The sequence below is a fragment of the Diorhabda carinulata genome, chromosome 3, assembly GCF_026250575.1.
Source record: "Diorhabda carinulata isolate Delta chromosome 3, icDioCari1.1, whole genome shotgun sequence".
NCBI classification, from domain to species: domain Eukaryota; kingdom Metazoa; phylum Arthropoda; class Insecta; order Coleoptera; family Chrysomelidae; genus Diorhabda; species Diorhabda carinulata.
Window position 1 is genome coordinate 6,657,799 of NC_079462.1, and position 21,686 is coordinate 6,679,484.

The 21,686-nt window shown below is 31.5% G+C and overlaps 1 protein-coding gene across 3 annotated transcripts in view; it reads left to right on the top strand.

Moving 5' to 3' along the window:
- LOC130891204 (nephrin-like) overlaps window positions 1-21,686 on the top strand; it is a 732,788-nt gene that overhangs the window by 274,656 nt on the left and 436,446 nt on the right. For all 3 annotated transcript variants that reach the window (XM_057795810.1, XM_057795809.1, XM_057795811.1), the window contains exon 2: window positions 7,238-7,288. In XM_057795810.1, coding sequence (XP_057651793.1) covers window positions 7,238-7,288 — 51 coding nt within the window. The remainder of the gene's footprint in view (window positions 1-7,237; window positions 7,289-21,686) is intronic.

Consider the following 21,686-nt stretch of genomic DNA (forward strand, 5'->3'; position numbering starts at 1 on the left):
ACTATTTTCAAGTATTAATGGTTTTTTTTTTATTATAACTGAAAGGAAACAGATTTTTCTGCCTCATTAATTTTACATTTCTCGTTAATTCTCTTAGAATATAGGCCATATTCACAAAATCAAAGCTAGGTTGAATCTTGAAGTATTTTTATAAGAAAGAGCATATAAATTAGGCATATGTTAAAATCTTATATTATGTACATATATAGCTGTAGGCCATATGCATTCGGGCAAGCGAAAGCTGTAAATGTCACAGCCTGTGTAACTGAATAACATGGAAAAATTTACGCAAAACGCGTTACCGGTAAATCGCTTTTTAAAAGGTTAATATTAGGGAAAAACTTCGCTAAATTGGATGAAACCAAACTTTTTTTTACATAATTCACGGTTGTTTTTCAGTAGTAACCAAAATCGGATTTATGGCTTAATTTAAACGTTGACGGTATACAATTTTATTCACCTACTAGGTGTTTGTTGTTGCGTGAAAATGGTTGGAAAACACTAACGTTATTTGTGGTTGAATAACAAAATGGATGAAAGATAAAACGTTAAAATTCATTGTTTGAGTGACATAAAAGCCCAACCGTTTCGCTTGGAATTGTGATTAAAAACAAAAGTTGCCTATAAAATACGGAGTCAATTTCAAAAATATGGATTGTTACAAAATATGAAAGGAAACTGTTGGTCTCAAACATATTATAAAATATTCCTTCTGTTTTGCCATATCTTCTCTCCATGATCGTGAAATCTTATGGATTGAAAATCTTCAACTCATTGGAAATAGCTTATGTGATAAAAGGTGATCTAACCAAATTTATTAGGGATATAAGATGATATTTGCTCTTTTCTGAAGGAAATTTTTTTCGAAATACCTCTTGTACCTAATGTAGAGAGTCTAACTTTTATTCACAAGTTTTTTGCTCAAATTTAAGCAATAAATTTTGTAATTTCCATTTATTGCTGGAGGTACAATCAAAGTTAATTTTTCAGATTTCTATTTACATTATAAGAAAGTGTAATTAGCGGCCATCAACTCATTTAGCAAACTACAATTTTGGCATTCATTGATATTTTCATATTAAATACAGTATTCACTCCTGGGCTATTACTAACAATTGAAAAAATCATCGTTTTGATTAGCAAATTATTGTCTTCATATTTCTCTAGGACTCTAGGAAAGTTAATGGTGGTAGTGGTAGTTTGTTTATTTTTCACCATACTCTATATCTATATTTTTTTCGTGATTTCCTGAATTCATTTGCCATGTATTTGTACACATTGAACTCCTGATTAATATTTCTACATCAACTATACACCTTTTTCTCAAATTTTCAAAATCTAATTTTGCAGAAAAAATTTTCATCCTTTGATATAAGCGGTAAAAATTCTACACTTTCTACAACTCCACTTCATTTCGTCACTACTGGAAAAAAATTATACATCACCGTAGTAACATTCAAGAGTTAAATATATACGCTCCTCTAATTCATCTTTTCTTTAGAAAGCTTAAAAAAACAATCAACCTCGGTATCATTCGTTCATTGTAGACAAATGGCCTCACCTGCACTAGCCTCTTTAGTTGCAACAATAGCTAGTTCTCTCGAGCACATGCTGGATTGTCACTCAATTGAGACGACAAATCTTCAAATTTTATCACGTAATTCATGTATTTGGGACAATGTTCTCTATCTTGATGGAGCAGCAAGATTATTTCTGCATTTAAGGAAGTTTCTCCGCCATTTCAATACTCCTTCGATTCAATAACGTTATGTGAAATTTACTGTTAATGTTTCAACAATCTCCAACTGATTACCCTGAGTCATTTACTTGCCATATAATGTTTTTGGTCGATTTGTGTGGCTTTTACCGGCTATTGTCCAATCAGCTGTCGATAAATTTGATTCAAAGTGTTTCTATTTGATTTAGGAATGCAGTTATTGAACCATTACCGCTTATTATCCTGTTTATTTTTTTTTAACAGCATTTTATTCCAAACAGCAATCCAATTTTTGCTCTCGCAAATTAAATAGTAAACGGAAGCCGTTATTGTACCTTTTTTTAACTACAATATCTGGATCAAGACTGAGTCAAATGTCGATTATTGACAAGAATCCTTTGAAGCTTGTGTGCCACAACTTATTCAGTGATTTGGTACATAATTCAAAACAGAAACGTACGTAAATATGTATAGGCTAGAGCTTCCTAAAAACGTAACATCTATCACGTCTGAAACTTGATTACTTTTCATTATCTACATTTTATTTTCGTTGCGTTTTGTCGAACTTTCTTATATAAATGATTTCAAAATCTTGCGTAACCCAAGTAGTTCTTTTTCAATTATTACACTCGCAGAATTTGTACTTCTACTATAACAAATATCTTGTATACATCCTCCCATGTTTTTGGTAAGTAGTTTCAAAACAATTTATGATCAAACTGCAATTTAAACTCAATTCAAATGATAATAATGAATCAAGTCTACGTAATTACTTTTCCATTTTTAGGTTGAAAGTACAGTTTTATTTTATTCTTTTCCTTTTTAGGAAATAACCCATTCTTGCGGATATTACAAAATAAATGTAATAAAACAAGACTTTTCATTTCCTCAGAGACAGTTTTATGTGTAAGGGTCACGATTGGATTCTTCTTATCTCTGGTGCCCTTGCAATTTGAAGGGATGTCTTAAAGCCGAATATCCAGAAATTTGATGAAATGACTTATTCAAATATATTTTGAAATAACGGAACCAAAAGTATTTTCATCCATATGTTATATGAATATTTGTTCGGGATTCCGTCTAAAGGATAGCCCTAAATAAGTAACATATTTTTGTATGTTCAAACTTGATTATATCTCATTTTATTTAATCAACAGTTACATAGTATCACATCAAATTCATATAATTTCAGACAACATTTTGTGTTGTTCACGTCCTCTATAATACATAATAGAAAAATAGTACAATCAATGTAATCCGTGCCTAACTTTAGTATTCGTTAGTCCTATTATTGATGATTAGCAATCACCTTGGTTTTATACATGAAGTTAAAGAAATATTTTATCCATTTTTGTCCAAATTCTTGTATTGCTTTGATAAAAAAATTTATTGTATCGGTTATACAAAATCTTGAGAGAGCAATTAACATTAGGAATAGGCTGAAACATCCTTGAAATTGAGTATTTGAGAATTATTTCGTTTTTACATAATTCATGTTAGTCGAAGGTGACGTTGATGGTTTTCAATGGTTACTACGGTAACGAAAAATATAATTTAGACGAAAAATTTTGCGAAAATTAGAAGAAGGCTACTCAGAAGTACTTATTTCAAAATCATGAAAGGCATAAACAATAATTCATAGTAATTTTTGAATTTGTTTTTTGATAGCAGTAGCATCAATTTAAAAGATAGACAATGGATTTGGATGCATAATTCATATTTTGTATTTCTTTACGGTTTCATATTTCGACATTGTACTATCAAACTGAAATATTTAGGATTTTCACTTATAACCTAGAATTTACTGAAAACCCAGCTCTCTTTTATAAATATAGATCAAAGTAAAAATCATTCTTCAGCTCTGTAGCTCGTTTAATAACCGACTAGCTTTTGTAGAGATTGTCAGAATACTCCCGTTTGTCGGTACAATATCCACAACCGGGAGAATATTTGCCGTATCATAGTAAGTGTAGCAGGTCGTCACTGATGGAATGACGGGAACAAAGCTTACAATCCATGCGGAAGATAAAAAGTATAATTGGAATGCGAAGGAGCGATACACCGCTAGATGTCCCTTCTCTCACTGACAAACTGTGTGCGGATTAAGATTGGCAAATGTCGTTTTTATATACAGAAGAATACATTCTAATAAAACGGATTCTTTTGTTTCTCCGTTTTTTTTTTCAGGTTTTTATGCAGACGTACTTGTAACTATTTGAGGAGGGTTGATGAAGGTGAACGTCGGATCCTTTTAAATTTTAATTATTTAGTAAAGGAGGTGAAGAGAATTTTTCATATATATTTTTGTGACCCGGAAAATGAACAAAGGATATTTTGAAACTTATCTTCCACGGTCTCAATTTGCCTAATTAACGGTACGTCGGTCGGTTGATTTTGGGGCCTTAATTCTTAACATTCATAAGATGAATATGAAGAATCATTTCACGGAAAACTATTACTGTGCCACAATAATTCCAACTACTAGCTTGAAGTCAAACCTACTAGTAGGTATTGTCTTTTTGGTGCGAAGGCGTTGTGTGTTATTAGCAACAGAATTGAATCCCAAAATCGTTGTTTTTGGCGCTATTTGGTGAATATTGAAGGAACTTTTCTCATGAGGAATAGAATATTTGGTTATTTAGTAATTAAAGGCTCCATCTAAATTAACCTGAGTTAAAACATGTAAAATATATGGTTGAGATATTGAATACTGGCCTTTGCTGAAAACTCTTCGATGTTTCAGTGTTAACTCTATTACTATGATCACTATCTACTAGATTTAAAAACATATTTATCTGGTTTCGACTGATTGGTATGTTTCTTCGTATTCTTAAACGTTATAACGTTATAATATCATTTCTGGTGAATTACTGAATTTAATCCTACGTAGACTTCTTTTAACAAAATTCATTGTCTAAACAAATATGTAACTCTTCTCCGACAAACATGATAATATTGTGATAAGATATACAAGTAAAATTACCAATCAATGAAAATAATATTCATGTTCTCTAAACAGTTATTTAGGGAACAAAATTTCAAAAATGTATTCACAAACCCCCATCTATTTAAATAGAACGAGTCTCATAAAATATTCTGCTCACAAATATCTTTGACAAAGTTTCATGCCATTCACGTTGGTAAGTAATCAAGACTTTAATGATACACAATTTCTTTGGTGCTCCCTTCAACTTGTGGAATCATGAATTAAATGAATTATTTGTACCCAAATTGTTACTTCATAATGAAATTATTGCAATGAGGAAAGCTGAATTCAATTTAAATGTACGTTGAATATTTAATATCGTAAAGAAATTCAACACCAACAAAACAAAAGCGAATATAATTCCTTAAGAGGAGTTAGAGAAGCTAAAATTCTATCTACTGGGATCCTCATAAAACTAGATGATACATACAAGGAGTTTCAGAAATTTAGAAGTAAAAAACGAGCATGTTTAATTTCAGAAAAAAATATTTCATCGACTTTTATAAGTAGTTCCCCTCTACATAGAGATTCCACAGTACTCCCACAATTCAAAGTAATCGTCTAAAGTTAATCTGTTTACGAACACGGTTGTGGTGTGAATTCTTCTTGAAAAATAAAAAAGTTTCGTTGCTTCTTAGTTCGTCCTGCATGATAAGTTACTGGATAGGTATGTATTCACAACGAAATCGTAAAACGTTGAAGATTTCACTTTATTTTTACGCACGGTCACTGCTAGCTTTCTTGCGGATATCGGAGTTGTAATCAAATATCCATATTTTACCTCCTCAGTAATTACTAGACTCATCCAACCTTTGTTAACGCTCCAAAACTGTAGTAAAACAAGTACTGCAAGTCTCTTTTATTTTAATTCATAGGTGAGAACTTTTGGCACAATCTTGACGCAAATCTTCCTGTAACATTTTGCGGACGGTGTTTGATCTGATATTGAACTCATTAGACAATGCTTCTTATCAGACACAGGTTGGATATAATTAGCTATGGCAAAGTTTCATTTGTATCAGTACAAACGTGAATCCATCACGTGGATAGTATTCTACTGCTTCATGCTCTTTTTGAATCGATTTGCTTGTTAAAAAAATTTTTTTACAATACATCAACCGCATTTTGCGGAGGATTTCCAAGAATTTTTCGTCTGATTTGCCTAAAAAATCAATCCTCTCACGTTCCTTGTGATATGAATTACTCATACGACATAAGAGCCGTTTTTTTCAGGGAAATATGTGATAAACATCAAAAATAATATCTATTTCAGACATGAGGTGGAATGGCAGAAGGAAACCTATCACGCTAAGCAGATGGGAGGAAGTTACACATTCATGTCGGTTTCCGAGTTATGTCTAAATTCTTGTAAATTGATTACCATATTTCGTAGTGTTTTTATTGAAATTTGCCGTCATAATTCAAATTGTATGATATGGTAACGCTAAAGAATGCGGAGGTTATTGAATTAGCAATGGGAATAATCACATTTATAAAATACTTCATCACTTATCATATACATTGACTCGTATTAAAGTCAGGTATGTGTAATGATAATGACAATCATATAAGTCGTTATATTGGATGATAATACTCATACAAAGAGCACCATATTTTATGTAAAAATCTACACATATACCATAGATTTTGAAAAGACCTTTGACAATGTAAGGTTCAAATAACTGTATTAAAACAGGTAGGCGGAACCCTTTGAAACCCAGAAATGAATGGTTTCTTTCTCTTTTTATTCGGTGGTAGATTCCTAGCAACGTGATATGTATCGATTCCAGTGATGGTTGTTCATTCCTTTTGATCTTTTGTCATCTCAAATAATTGGATGCCTTTTACATCAGTTTTACAAGTCTGAGGATAGCCTTTTCTTCGATCTTTTTGCCGAGACTGCTTTTTCTCAGCCTTTTTTTATGCTGACTTTAACTCCAATCAAAACTTTTGTCTTCATCATAATGACCGGTTTTTCTCTCTTATTATAAATTGTAAATTTTCGGCAACGTGATTTTATGTAATCATTGTAGTTATGGTTTTCTATTTCTCCCGATTTTATCTTGAAAGAATTAGTTTCTTCCTTCACTGGTCAAGGATTCTCTCAACATTCTAAATCAATATAATATTTTTTAGTTTGGTCATGGACTCTTCTGCTATTGTACCTTCCATTATTAGATGCATACTTTGTTACTATTAGGGCAGAGAAAAATATGTTCAATTGTGTCAATATTTTAGCTACGAATCACCATTGAATCAGTTTTCTTTCCTGTTCACCTGTAATTAGAATCCTTTTGTCAGATTAGAATGGATAAGTTGTCAATCATTGAGTGCATTTCTCATAAGTCAATGTTTGATCTTTTCGCTCATTCTGGAACGATATTTGATATGTCGTCGCCATATCAACATTTCAAAGATGCTGAAATGTTTGAACATTTTTCATATTTACTGCGAATGTTTATCAAAATAATACTTAGTATTCAACTCATATTGAATTGTATCAACATCTTCCTTACACGTAGTTTCTGTTCTAGGAAAATATGTCAATCACTACAGTAACCAGTTTGATGATCCTCAAACAAACCGTAAGTAGAATCATTTGAAATACCACCAACAAACTTGATCATTTCTCATCAGATATATCGTCTATTATTCCATCAGAAAAAATGGTTCAAAAAATTATGTTAATTCATAAAAACATATTAACCATAATATTAAAATGGATGAATCAACGAAATTGTTAAGTATATTCATTGGCAAAATAATGAAAAGAAAAATATTTAAAACGTACATTTAATTAAATTTTTGATTGCATTGAATTTGATATCCAAGATGCTTATCATATTGAAGAATGATTCGAGTCCAGAAAATATTATTGCTTCATTAATAGGGGGAATCTACACAAAATCAAAAAAAGGTATAGAAAACATGAGCATTTTCAAAATCTAGAAGGTATTTGATATGGTGAGCCATTGTTGGGATGAGTGATTTGAGAATTAGAGATTCTTCCTGAAATATATTACAAAATAAGAAGGAATAATGTTTCAATATTATATAATATTAATATATTGTCATTTTTTCTCATTTTCTAATTTATTCAACATGTTTCTACACGGTAGGGTGAATTTATACACTCTTTTACTTACCCTAGACTTACTCACATAATAATACTTATCAATTAAATAATCAACTATTCATTACTTTTATAACTACTTCTCTAATTTAATTTACTGTTCAATTTCCTATTTAGTTCCATTCATTATGACTTCTAATTAGAAACTGAGTCTAGCCGCTAAACAAGCACGAATTTATAACAGAAAGACATTTCTAGAATTCTGGAAAGTGAATAAAAATATACAAAAACCTTTCTAAACATAAGCTCTAATTCAAATAAGCAAGTTTTCACAGTTCATAAAAAATATATCAAAAACGCCGCTATTATAAATATATGTGCGAAAACAAACATCAAACGAATTGGCGGACTCGTCAAATTTTAGACCATTGTAACCGAACAGGATCGGCTTCACGGTGTATACATGGACGAGTTGGTAGCATTATCCCCTCCTTAGAGGGAAGTTCGTCCTGGAACTCATGTATAGCCTAAACTGAATATTTAAATCGGCATCTGAACCCATTCCTGCACTTTATTTTCATACGAAAATAACAGGGCACCGTATTCATTAGGTCATTAGGTACTGAGGACGGAGTGGATAGCTGCAAATCAATATTTGAACAATGGTATCGTAGAATATCACCTTTACCATGTTCTAGGCTCTTCTCGCAAATGGTTCTTCCGTTTCTGTAAGTCACAGCCTCCTTCAATCGCCGCTAGTCAATTTTGGTGGACTTCTTTTGGTTTTTCATTGGGGATCTAGAATTTTGTATAATTATGGAGAAAATCCCTTCCTTCTCGTCGTGTTTTGCAAGCATACTTTGTCCGCCGTTTGTGCCTTCCGTCACGTAGCATTTTTCCACTCTGTCGCTGGAAACTTGAAGATATGGGAGAAACAATTCATGTATGTCGTCCATTCTCCTTCTCAAGTGGATCGTATAATCTTCTCCCGTTAGGTCTTCTTCAGGCCAATAGCAAAATTTAAGCTCACAAGTAATCTTCATTTCACGTCCAAACAGATCATTGATAGAAGCAGATCGATAAGCCATTGTAAATAGGAATAGATACTGATCCCCATCTATCTGGTGGCTGGAAGGTATTTAGGATAGATATCTGTCAATAGTCCTGTTCATTCTCTCGACAATTCCATCTGAATGTGGATGTGATTCGATCGTCACGGTCTTCTTCCTTCCCTGACGGCCACAGATGGCGTGGACGAATTAGTTAATAAACTCATCAATAAAATTTGATTCAATATTACCACAAAGTATAAGGACAAGTAGTTAATAAACTCATCAATAAAATTTGATTCAATATTACCACAAAGTATAAGGACAAGTAGTATTCACAATATACTTGAATAACATATTTTCACTTTCAATAACATATGTGGAAAAAACTATTACATTTTATGACCTCAACAGCAATTGTATACAAGGTGAATGGCTGGAAGAAATTAAAGAAAATCTTATGAAAACTGAGTCTTATGCTCTAGTGAACAATAGAGATTAATTTGATCTTGATGAATTTGATTTTTACAGAAGATTTTCATAGTAGTGCAAATTATTAACATAGTTAGTGAGTGTTCATGTTCACTTTCATCTATGTAGTAATATTGTGTCAGCTCCATTTTTTCATAATAACAGTTCCCACCATTTACTGAAACGGGAGCAAGCTAAATGATAATCATCAATATTCTGTTTCACTCACATATAGTAGTGTTTGATTACCCCTCCCAAAATCAAGAAATATTAAAAACCATTTGTGAAAGTATCAGTATCAACAACAATAAGCTTAAAAAGGCTGCCGCTACGAATTTGATCCAATAGTATACAGATAGTTCAAAACAGCAACGACGGAAGCTGGCGTCAAAATATTAGGTGCCGCCATCTCATGCTTACTACCGATAGGCCTTCCAGAAATACTTCTTATTGAGATGTTTGTGGAAATAAGTAACATAGTCATGCATTCTAGTGATCAATCTAAAATCAAATTACTAAACTCTCATATCAACGATTAAAACCTGTCCTAGTTATATCCTTTCCAGTACAAACCATCACAAAAATGTTCTGGATCAGAAATTTGTGAAGCCGAGAATATGAACTTGGAATAAGGTCATCGACTAGATTTGTTTAAACTTATGAAGAAGATGTACTTTCACAAACTTAAGTTGATTGAAAGTCTCCTGAAAACTTCTCAAAATCAATGTTAAGGAACAATATTATTGATACAAAGATCCTTTATATGGTTTGATATTCTCTCACTAACAAATTATAGTAATATAATAAATTTTATTGTTTTAATCACGAAGCTAAAGGAGATTGAAGCCAAACAATGTTCAATGAAATATTCCAACGCCCCAAAACCGATATAATAAATCTACAATGGAGTCAATTATTACCACGTTTTGTGGGAAATTGTTATTCGATATTTGTTTTGTCATAAAAGAGTAAATGGTTTTCAACTGAAGTCATTCTAATAGGGGGACACAATATTACATTATCCCCTGTAAAATATAGAATCTACGCTTTAACTATATAAAAAGTAGCCGGCATTATCTGTAATAATAATAATAATAAATCTATTGATTGACCATATTAACATCTTAATATAGATACAGTCAAGCATAATTTCATTTCCACCCGACTAGATTTAAATGAATTAAAACTCAAGATCAGAATTTTCAGATAAACTGTTATCGAAAAGGATACGTTCATTTAGTTAAAATTTGATATGAATTAGAAAAACGTAATATTCGCACTCAATAATATTAAATCAATCACTTCTCTATTTATATCATCTAAAAGCACATTCACTACAACAACAGTTAAACATTCGTTATAATTAATATTTATTTATAATCCACGTATAATTAATAATACTAAACTAATTAAAACTAAATTATTTCAAAAAGTAGTGAATCCTCCATTCACTTATGAATATACGTATAAATTAAACTGACATCTTGTAATATTAGTCGAATAATTGGATAATAATAATTCCCTTGGATACTCACATTATATCTGTGTCTAATTGGCTCGAAGAATTAGAATGAGCTCAACAATATTGCGAGACTCAACTTCAAAATTATCTAAGCGCATATCAAAAGTTTTTAGTAATTGTCTGGAATATTCTCACTTACTCCGTAGTTTGCTTAATCGCCTTTAGCTCGTTCTCTTACATAAGCTCCCTAACTCTGGTATATTAACACGAGATATTGATTCACTTTAGTTTAATAAATCACAAACTGTCGATAGGTTTATTGTTTTAGCAACACGAGATATTTTATTATGGTTACCACGAGCTTTTTATCGAGTAACATCTCGATCAATATATTAAGATTGAAACCAGCAACAATTTCATCACTTTATTAATATTAAGTGATATTTAGGCATCATCAATTGTTTTAAAAATTTTATAATGTTTTTAAAACCGATAGCAAAAATTAGAAGAGATAATAACAATCTCTAATGATAAAAAGTGCACGTATTATGCAAAGAAAACTTCTGAATAACTAAATTCATCGTGAATTTATCGTGTTCCAGAATATATTATTCAGACCCCGCCGTTTCAAAAACAACAAAAGTCAAAAAGTTAAATTTTCAGTAGGGAGAAAAAGATAAATAATAATAAAAACAATGTTAGTTTGATAAACAACTTTCTAGTTACTAATATACAATCCCTTTATACACATTTTAGCTTAATCGTATAATCTTGACTCTTATACAGTGTTTTTAGAAATAAAATAAATTTGTGACTTTTGTGGTTTCAGTAAAGATATACCATTACTTTTGGATTAAAATCCTTCAAGACTCAATGTATTGGTTGTGTTCTACATCTTCTCTGGATTATTAGAAACATAGTAAGCCTTTTTAGTTGGTAGTCCTGATGTCCTAGCAAAACTGAAAGTATATTTTACGAACCCTCAATGAGATATTCGAAGGACGTTATCCCTTTTATGTTTGTGTCGTATTTAAGATCAATGTACGTAGACACGGCGAGGGATACTTTTTGCTCTTTTGGCAAATTTCGTCCGAAAAATTCTTCCGCTACACATTTTTTTTTGTAATATTTCGGTCACTACTTGTTGAATTCCCATATCTGAGTTATCTACATCATGAATACAAAAAATTTGAAGCCTGCTTCCGCAATAATAGAGTAGTATTCTTCTGGAACAAATATTTGATCGAATTCTTCCATATGCCGTTTTAGTACGACGAATTTCTGATCATTAGGGAAAAAATAACCTCTGATAGGAAAGAAGTGTGTTATTTTGTGAAAATGTTTTGTGTCTGTTAAACACAGTAAAAATCTTACTACCGTTTAATTTTTATTCTAACCATGGTAGTTGTCAGAAAAAATGAGAAGTTCTTTTATACATTGTCTAGACAGTTTCCAATGTAATGCAGTATCATGGAACAAATTTCATTTTCGCCTTTATTAGCCATACACTCTCATGATATGTGTAAAATACCAATTTTCCTTTTTTCAGATTTTTTAAACCGAACTAATTAATCAAAAGTTGACGCAAATAGAAAATCTTCTGAACGGGTATACACAGTAATGGCAAATTTTGCATGAAGTGAAAAGTTATAGATGCCACATAATCACGTTTTGCAATTTTTATGTTCATCGTCTTTCATATATTGCTAATTCGGCTTGTGCAGGTAATGTGATATTTTGATTCAAACTTGGACTTGGATTTTCACACAGAATCCCTCTCAAGTTATACATGTATCCACCTGAGTTTTCCCAAATCGCAAAGAGAAAATTTTCTTCAAATAATTCACATAAAATTTATTTAATTCAGGGTCTGGAAATTGATCTTCATATAATATGAACATCATAATCACATTCAACCGAGCATCCAGATATTCTTTATGCGTCTGTTTTCTTGGGAATACAATAATATGATCGTGTGCTTTCTTGAGAACTTTTGGAAGTTTTGAGTTGGGTTTGATAAGCTTTCTGCGCTTGTGATGAGGAGTGATTGATTTAAAATGTAGGCTACATAGCCTCCTAACTCTGTTTTGTGCAATGCAACAAACATATTGAAATGCGTTTTTGCAAACTTCTTTCTCTTTTTCTGGCATAATAATGAAATATTTGAATGAACGTCCTCTAGACAGTGCACCTTCTTTCCGTGGTCTGTGAAATTTTACATCATGTTTTCAATAGAAGACAAGAGAAATTTGATAGTTTGGAATTTTGAAACAAAACAATAGTAATTATTATATCTATTGATAAATATTTCGAGATATTTCTCAAATTCTGATGAACTTCTGTGGGGAATTTAACTATCCTCGAAGTGAGTTATGTATTGATAAAATGTTACCAAACGAATGAAGATATTTGGATTGAATGATTTAGGGTATAAAGGTATTGATCGATTTCCCTAATACTTCGATCCATTGATTTGAGAATAGTTTCCTTTGTTTTCTTGCAGAAAAAACAAGAGTTATCTAAAGTTTTCCCAATCTTCTTTAGGTGGTAATTTACCAGAGAGTGTTCATTGAGCATATTAATAACTCTCTTTAGATCGAATTAATTGAATAAAAGAGAAATGCTCTCGCTGATTTCAGATCTAGTGTCCAATTTCAAATTCCTGATTACTTTTTGTCATTCCTTTTTTTATGATTGATGCCTTTTGAGGAAATTATGTGTGAGGGTTAGAGTATATATTCTCCCAGTGAATTCAGGGACTGCATGCATTACCATATCTGATGATAGGTATCTCTTCACACGAATAGTTAAGAAATGGCAGATTTTAAACACATTATATATAGCGATATTGATTATAAAGCTGTATATGCCCATTCCTGTAGGTCGTCAACACTATAAAGTGACAATGAACCTTGTCAGAATGCAAGTTCTACTGTCCGCTAATGTTACTTCATTATAGGACCTCATAGTTTTGAAATAGCATAATTATTATGGCATTGCATTAGAGAAATCTATCAAATGGTGGAAAAATCATTGAATTTTAGAGAAAACTGGTAAACTGATCAATGTAAATTATTCAATTTTTACAAGACACTGAATAATGAAGTTCTCTATAAATTCTAAATTTATCTAACATCCAAGAACTATTGGAACTATTTCTTTTAGTGACGAATTATGTTCTACTGTGATGCAACTGTGGATATAACGTGAATTCTCACATGGTTTTTGAAAATCGTATACCCACAAATGAGAATGTTTAGGCTACTATCAAGAGAAACCAAATCATTTTTATATACCAACTAAAAAACATGAGTACCATAAATATACTGATTTTGTTAGAGCGAGAAACTAATAACCTATCTAGGTTTGAAGAGCGAAATGACGAATAATTGCAGATTAGAGGTGGGACCTTCCAAATACGAGTGGAAGGACTTGGTAAAATTATTTCATATAAATTTGTCCAGTTCGTTTGAATTTTAATTCACATTTATTTGAATACTACTAGGTTGTTCAAGCAGAATAATAGCAGGGTGTATAGTATAGGCCTGCGTATCGAAAATATCATGCTGTAAACCCTGACTAGTGCCGTCACCTCGATTTTATTGGCTCTATGAAATCGAAAAATCAGTCGATTCTAGTGAATTTTTGTTAAAATTTTGGTTTACATATTCCATTCATATAAACGAACAATTCCACTTAAAATTGTTGATGACTTCGTTATCGATTGTAACTCACGTTTCAATAAAATTATGCTCTTACTTATTACGAAGCAATAAGATGGTATTTCGATGATGAATATCTTGGTAGATGCAATGGACGATGACGTCCAACGGAATGGTCCGTCCGAAGATTACTTTCATCTTATATCTATGGTTGAACTGGACGTAACAATCTTGATGTTTAAAATAATGAATTGTTACAGAATGTGGAACTATTTTACCATATTCATTCTAAAATATACGAAAAAAGTTTCTAAATAGAATCTGTTACTGTCAGTAACAGCTAATTTCGAGAAAATTCTATCAGTAACTATACACTGATTATTCGATCAGTTAGTAAAATAATTATTTCATGTCTCTGAAATAACATAGCACTTGCAACGGAGCTACTTTTTTATGCAGAACAATTTAGACTTTCTCGTTTTCTGTGTTTTGTAGGTGATTCTACTAATTCTCTATAAATCTGTTCTGGAGAGATTTTTTGTTACCTACAAGGGTTAAAACAACATATATACCTTTGACCCAAAACATTAAGGCTCAGATCCGTCGGAATCTCTAAATTTGGATTGGAATTCACTCACTCACGTGGAATTTACGATGCTAGTAGCGTTTAGAACCACAAATATTAGCATCCTGTGTACACATCCGGAATATGGCTGTTGAAAATTTTCACATCCAATGAAGCAATAGATTTTTGGTTCCAGTGAAACATTAGTAACCATGTATAAGAAGAAACTAGTCAGCTTCAAAATTTGTGACTTTTCTACGTATATAATCGCGATCTTTCAAAATAAAAAAAAAAGTGCTTTATAGCCAATAAAGTAATAATAACTAACCTCAGAATTTTGAAATGTGGTTCTGATTAACGTGTTAATAACACATGGAATCATTGTAAACTTCTCGGAACATACTTCGAATAATAAATTCAAGGTCTCCTCAAAAATTCAGCTCTATGGGTTATTTTGTTATTGGACCATTATTTTTTAGTCAAATTTGACCACACTAACAAACCCACATTCAACGTGATTACCACTCGTCGCTAATCTCTGAATATGCACTCGTTCAAATGAATCCTTTTTTTTTGTCTTTCGTAGCTGTTTAAACTTAGGTAAATTGTAATTGTTTGATTTCAGAAGAACAATTCAAACGATTCCCTTTTTTATGACAGGCACTTTTCCACCAAATATTGTATAAAATTATATGTTCTAACTATCATTCTAACAAAATTTACTACACAATAATCTTTGCCATAAATATATTTCTTCTCTTTCTAATATTTTTCTCATAAATTTATGGAGAGGCATGAAAAATTTGTTATCTTATTAACAACGTCAAGTTGACACATTCTCATGTAAAATCAAGAGATTTTAAGCTTATTGATTATTATCAAATGCAAATATTTCAAGAAATTATACCAAACAATAAATTCTCCTGCAGTTTTAGCAACCGTGTTTTTGGCGTACTTCCACAAAGAATCTACTGCAATAAGTATTCAATCAATCTTATGGTGTGAATCTTCCAAGCTGATATCCATCGTTTCCATAGGGGAAACATATATGTTTCCAAGTATCCTGAGCATTTTTGGAAAGAATAATGTATCATGGTTGATATGACGACGTTGATGAGATAAAGAATTTAAAACTTGATGAGTATAGGGTGTTCATTAATTCAATAAGATACTAATAAGTTTTATATGGAATGAATTATTACCATCCATGAATAGTTGATTTGAGATCCGTCGTCGTTACTCACGTCTAATCCAATCTTCCAATTAATAATTCGTTATAAATTACAGAAAACCACCAGGAGTTATAGAGAGGTTTGAAGAATGAATAATATACTTAATAACCTAACACAAAGAGGTGAAGAAGTCAAAGACGATGCGATAGAAGTAGAACTACAGTCACAACGATAGAACAGAGTATAAGCGCCAAAGCATCAAAACAAACCTTATAAAAACACTGGATAATGAACAAGTAGGAAGAAAACTATTCAATATTAACAGATTGCTCACCCAAAAAATCACTTACTCAAGTTAAGAGGACTCGAATTTGTCAACGAAAAATTACAGCAACCCTTACCTGCAGACTAAAAACTCAAACGAACAATCAAGAAGGTTGTATATCAATTGATTAGAATACAACAGTATTGTGATATCTCTTTCGTAAAGAATTATTCATGTAAAGAAAATCATTATACCAATATTTTGCTTAAATTTTCAAATTATTATTCGAATTAGATATTCGAATTATGTATGAAAAGCACTGGAATCAATTTTTTTTGAGTAACCGTGGGCTATCTATAGATATTTTGGCATTGGAACTGTTGCTGTACTCCGATATAATAATTTTTGTAAGGCTGCTCTGCATAATGAAACAGCGCTACCCTGTCGCCTCAAAAAGTATTCGGTAAAAAGGAACGTGTATATGAAATTTACATTTTAATTGAAAAAGCGTGTAAATGTTTGAATATTTCCATTGAATAAATATATTCTAGTATAGTGCATTAGAGCGTACATGGATATGAGTCATCTACGGAAATTGTTTTGTATATTGGTGTTTTCCTATAATTAATAATTTTTTTCAATGTTTGTTATAAAATATATTGTAATATATTCCTCGCTATATTTTGAATATGATTTCCATTTATTCACAATATTAATTTTAGAAATCCAAATTTGTCTACAGCGAGTGGATCGAAATTTTAAGCGCACCTTAACCAGTATATGATATGATATAGACAGTTATATTACAAGAGCAAAAATAATCGATTATTCCACGAATCATCACAAGAACGTAGCTCTAATGAACTACATCTAGCTGTATTGGTAGTGCTCAGTAGCGTTTCTTTTCAATTTATTCCTAAACGATGGTAATTGCCTGGCTTTGGTTAGGTAACGTTAGTTTGAGATCTCAGGTGAAAAATTACCAGTGATTTGAATAACTTTTTGTCGAATTGCTCACAGTAGAGATGCGCTTCGAATAACTGGTTATTTTCATTATTTAATATTAAGCTCAATACTCTGTAGCCTACTCGTTCCAATCTTCTAGGTCCTAACAGAGAATTTCTGTACGCTCAATACTTAGTTATTGAACACAATTCCTGTTTTCTTCTATTTTGATATTCAGTTTTTTTAGACTCAACATCCTTGGTAGCAGACGCACTGGACACGTGTCTTTATAGTCTTTGTTGATGTTAACAACAGTAGGATTTTCTAAACTTTGTACAGATTTCGGGAGGGTTATGATGTATTTAATACGGCCTGATAATCCACCATGAATGTCGATAACGTTCTCGATAAATTCTACCTTGCATAAGATTGCTACGTTGCCTCAGTTCGCGAACTCGATGGCAGATATTTGGTAGAACTTCACTTGTGATGCTGATCACTTTAGAGGTCAAAGATGTAGAACTGGATTTTATTTTCTCTGATAGCGCTTGTAGCTCTATTTCTTAGGTCTACGTTTCTGGTAACGTTACAATATGTGTCTTTAAATAGTTCTATTTTCCTATTGAAACTAGTTTTTTTGTAGAAGCTTCATGGAAATATTTTAAATTGTTCACTCAAATTCTTCTTCATAATCTGTGCCATTAGCTAGCTCATATTGAAAGCTTAATTTTCAATAAGAGCCGCTATGTGTTCATTCCAAGTTTTCGCTCACTACCAAATGTCGTGAACTGTTTTTAGGTGCATCGCTGTGTTTTCAACGTGTTCAAGAGCATTGGAGATTTCAATTCCATATTTTTTCAACGATTGTTACTAAACTTGCTTTCAAAAAAATTTCCCAAAACTTCCTATAGTAGAGTATTAAATCTCATGTCGAGGTAGATATCGAGGAAGTATTTTGTTACTTTCGTATCATTAAAATTGAAGCAGGTGTTAAACAATGAACTAGAAGTAAATACAATAATAACTCATGTAGCTGAAGTAGCAAGGAATTTGGAGAAAAACTCAGAATAATGGAAGAAAAATCCAGCACTAAAAAAGCTACAAGAAAAGGAATATTGGAAACTTATGAACTACGAAGTAAGGAGTCATGGATGGTGAACTTGTAATAAAGTACGTGAGAGCTCAGAGACTAATAGGGATCGGACATAAACAAAGGAAAAACGACTGGTCCTTGTTAAAGAGAATTATAGATAGGAAACCAGTCGAATATAGACCAAGAGGAAGTACTGGGTAGCGGATATTAGACGAAAATCGTGTGAGAGAGAAGAGCTAAGAAATATGGCACACAAACCAAAAAAACCATGCTACTTTTTAACAGAAATACAAGTTAAAAGGAAATACAGATTAATCTACTGTGAAAATATGGATGTGAAGGACTTATTAAGAAAGGCTGATACTCCTTAGTCATATACTTATCTCAAACATACATTTGATCTTTGTCAATGAAATAGTAATCACACAGTAGTAGTCGCGTTTCTATTTCGCTGAATATGATATTTTTCACCAATGCTACAATTCACATGAAGTCGAATTTTTAATGCAGAATTTTCAAATTTTTTTATATCGAAGTTTATTTTCTTATAACTATTAACTTGAATTGTCATCAGTTCTCTCAATATTTGCTATCACATCAACACAACTTACATTGATATGAACTTATATTCACATCTCTTACAAGTTCATTAAAATATTGGTCGGAACGAAGGAGAGTAAAAAGAAGAAGAACAATTATTATTCTAAATTTATGCATTCTCATTTCATAGCATCCAGATCCGTCAAAAAGGAATTGAATCCGATATTAAAATTCTAGCTATCTATAATGAAATCTTGATTGAGAAAGTGTATCGCTATCATATTAAAAAATACCGATGTTGCAAAATCTTGGGTGTTATGGAGTCGTGCCTTTCTGGTTATCTGTGAGGATTTCACAAAACCCCTGCAGGGACTTTTCCATAGATAACTAGTTTCGTTTTACTTTTCCTGGAAGCATTCAGCAATGGATACAATAAAAGATATTTTATATTGGATGTACTGAACGATAGAGATATAACTAGATAATTTATTTCGATGTGGAGAAATTTCAAATAGAGTAGTTGTTTTTAAGATACTTTTATTTGAATATAAAAAATAGGAAGGAGGTAGGATTCGTCGGATTATGATTTATTATTATACATCCTTACTAATATTATAAATGTGAAAGCGTGGATGTTAGTTACGCTTTCCCGCAAAAAGTACTAGACGAATCATCATGAAACTTTGTACACAAATTCTGGAAGGTACTAAAAGTAACATAGTACACTTTTTATTAAAAAAAAATATCATTTTGTTAACAAATATCAACATTTTGCTACTTCAGCACCATCTAACATACAGTAATAAAGTTCAAACCCTAAATACTATATTATGTACGATATTACCGACGGTCAAGTCAATATCTATTTAATTTATACATCCAATTCAATTGACTGTAGTTTCAGTTGTGTGGAATTTTTGAGGTTAGGTACAATGGTACCTTCAGTGAATATCACTGAAAGCGTAAATCTAAAAATTCGTCACAGGTCATAGCACCAAAAAATGAAGTAGTTAATAAGATAAACACCGACGTTTCGACGTTTTCAAAGATGTGCAAGTAGAAATATAGAAATATTTATCGATGGATACAATTATGGATACGGAACTAAGTACTTCATATCCTGTCGACTTTTCAAATTCCCTTGGACTGTCACATAAACTAAATGTACCAGTAATGATGATGCGCAATCTAGATGCTCCTCGGCTATGTAATGGAACAAGGATTCGTATAACAAAATTGGGGCAGAATATACTTGGTGCTACTATTTTAACAGGTGTCAACAGGGGAGAAAGTGTTATCATACCTTGGATTCCAATTATTCCAACTGACCTTCCTTTTCAATATAAAAGAGTTCAGTTTCCGGTCAAGCTTAACTTTGCTATATAAACTATAAACCCAGCACAAGGGCAGACATTACAGGAGCAGGAGTGCATTTAAAAAAGCCACGCTTCTCTTATGGTCAAGTATATGTGCCGTGTTCACGTGTATCTAATGCCCGGAATCTACATATATTCTATACAAAAATATTCTAGATCAATACTCAGCATTTTATCTTTTTATTTGCTAGAATTCAAAACTATTTATTTTTGTTACAGGAAAATATATTTTAACATTTGTTATTGTATTTCAATGAAGCATGTTTTGAAACTTCATTGTAATTTTTAAGAAATGATAATACTAACCAAGCAATAAAATAATGTTATCACATTCATATATTTCTATTATAATCATTTCTGATTCATTTAATGGCTTCGATGCGAGCGAAGCCGCTGGCAAAAGCTAGTACGAAATATTATAAAATATTGAATTTTCTTTATGTTCATCGAGAAACCAATAATTGTTTCTTTTAGGTTAGTTGATATACTTCATTAATAGAGTGTTCTAGGATATAATGCAAAAAATTTCGGAAGTGAGTAGGTGAAAATAATGCTGTTAGTTGAGAAAAATTTTCTCATACGACTCCTCGTTTCTGAATTATATGCATTTCGAAATCATAACTTATATTTAGGTATATTCTCTGAATTGAACATTCGAACATTATGGATTTTTGATAAATGATTATATATAGTGTGATTGATGGAATAAATAATTCTACACTACTTTCTGAAAGCCAGGGGTAGCTCATGCCCAATGGTTAACAATCGATTTTACAACAAAAAAGTACTTTATGTTTTATTCGATAAAATGAATGGTTTAGGAGTCATTAGCATTCGACATTGTGAAAAAATCATCATAAATTGTAATTAATTATTGAAAATTATTACAGGAGATATTGAAACACAATCAACACTTCTAATAGAACTGCATACTGTCGAACATAATGAAAAAAATTGAAATGTAGAAAAAATTTGTTGGTGAGCCTACACATATCGTATGAAAACAAAAGAAAAACTATAATAAATATAGTTTATAAGTTTATAAGTTTATAATATATCCCCAAAAAAATCAATCCATTGTATTAAATTCAGGTTAACGTGGTGGTCATAGAAAAGGACCTCTTCGACCTATTCACCTCTTGGAAAAATATTAATAAGACGATTTTTCACATCATTTAGGAAGTGTGTATGCGAATATTTAGAGAAATATCACATAAAATAGGTAGGGAATCATTTTAGAGAAATCCGAAAGTTTCATAAAAAAAATTATGGTTATACTAAATTATCACCCACCATTCCTGCTCACCTAT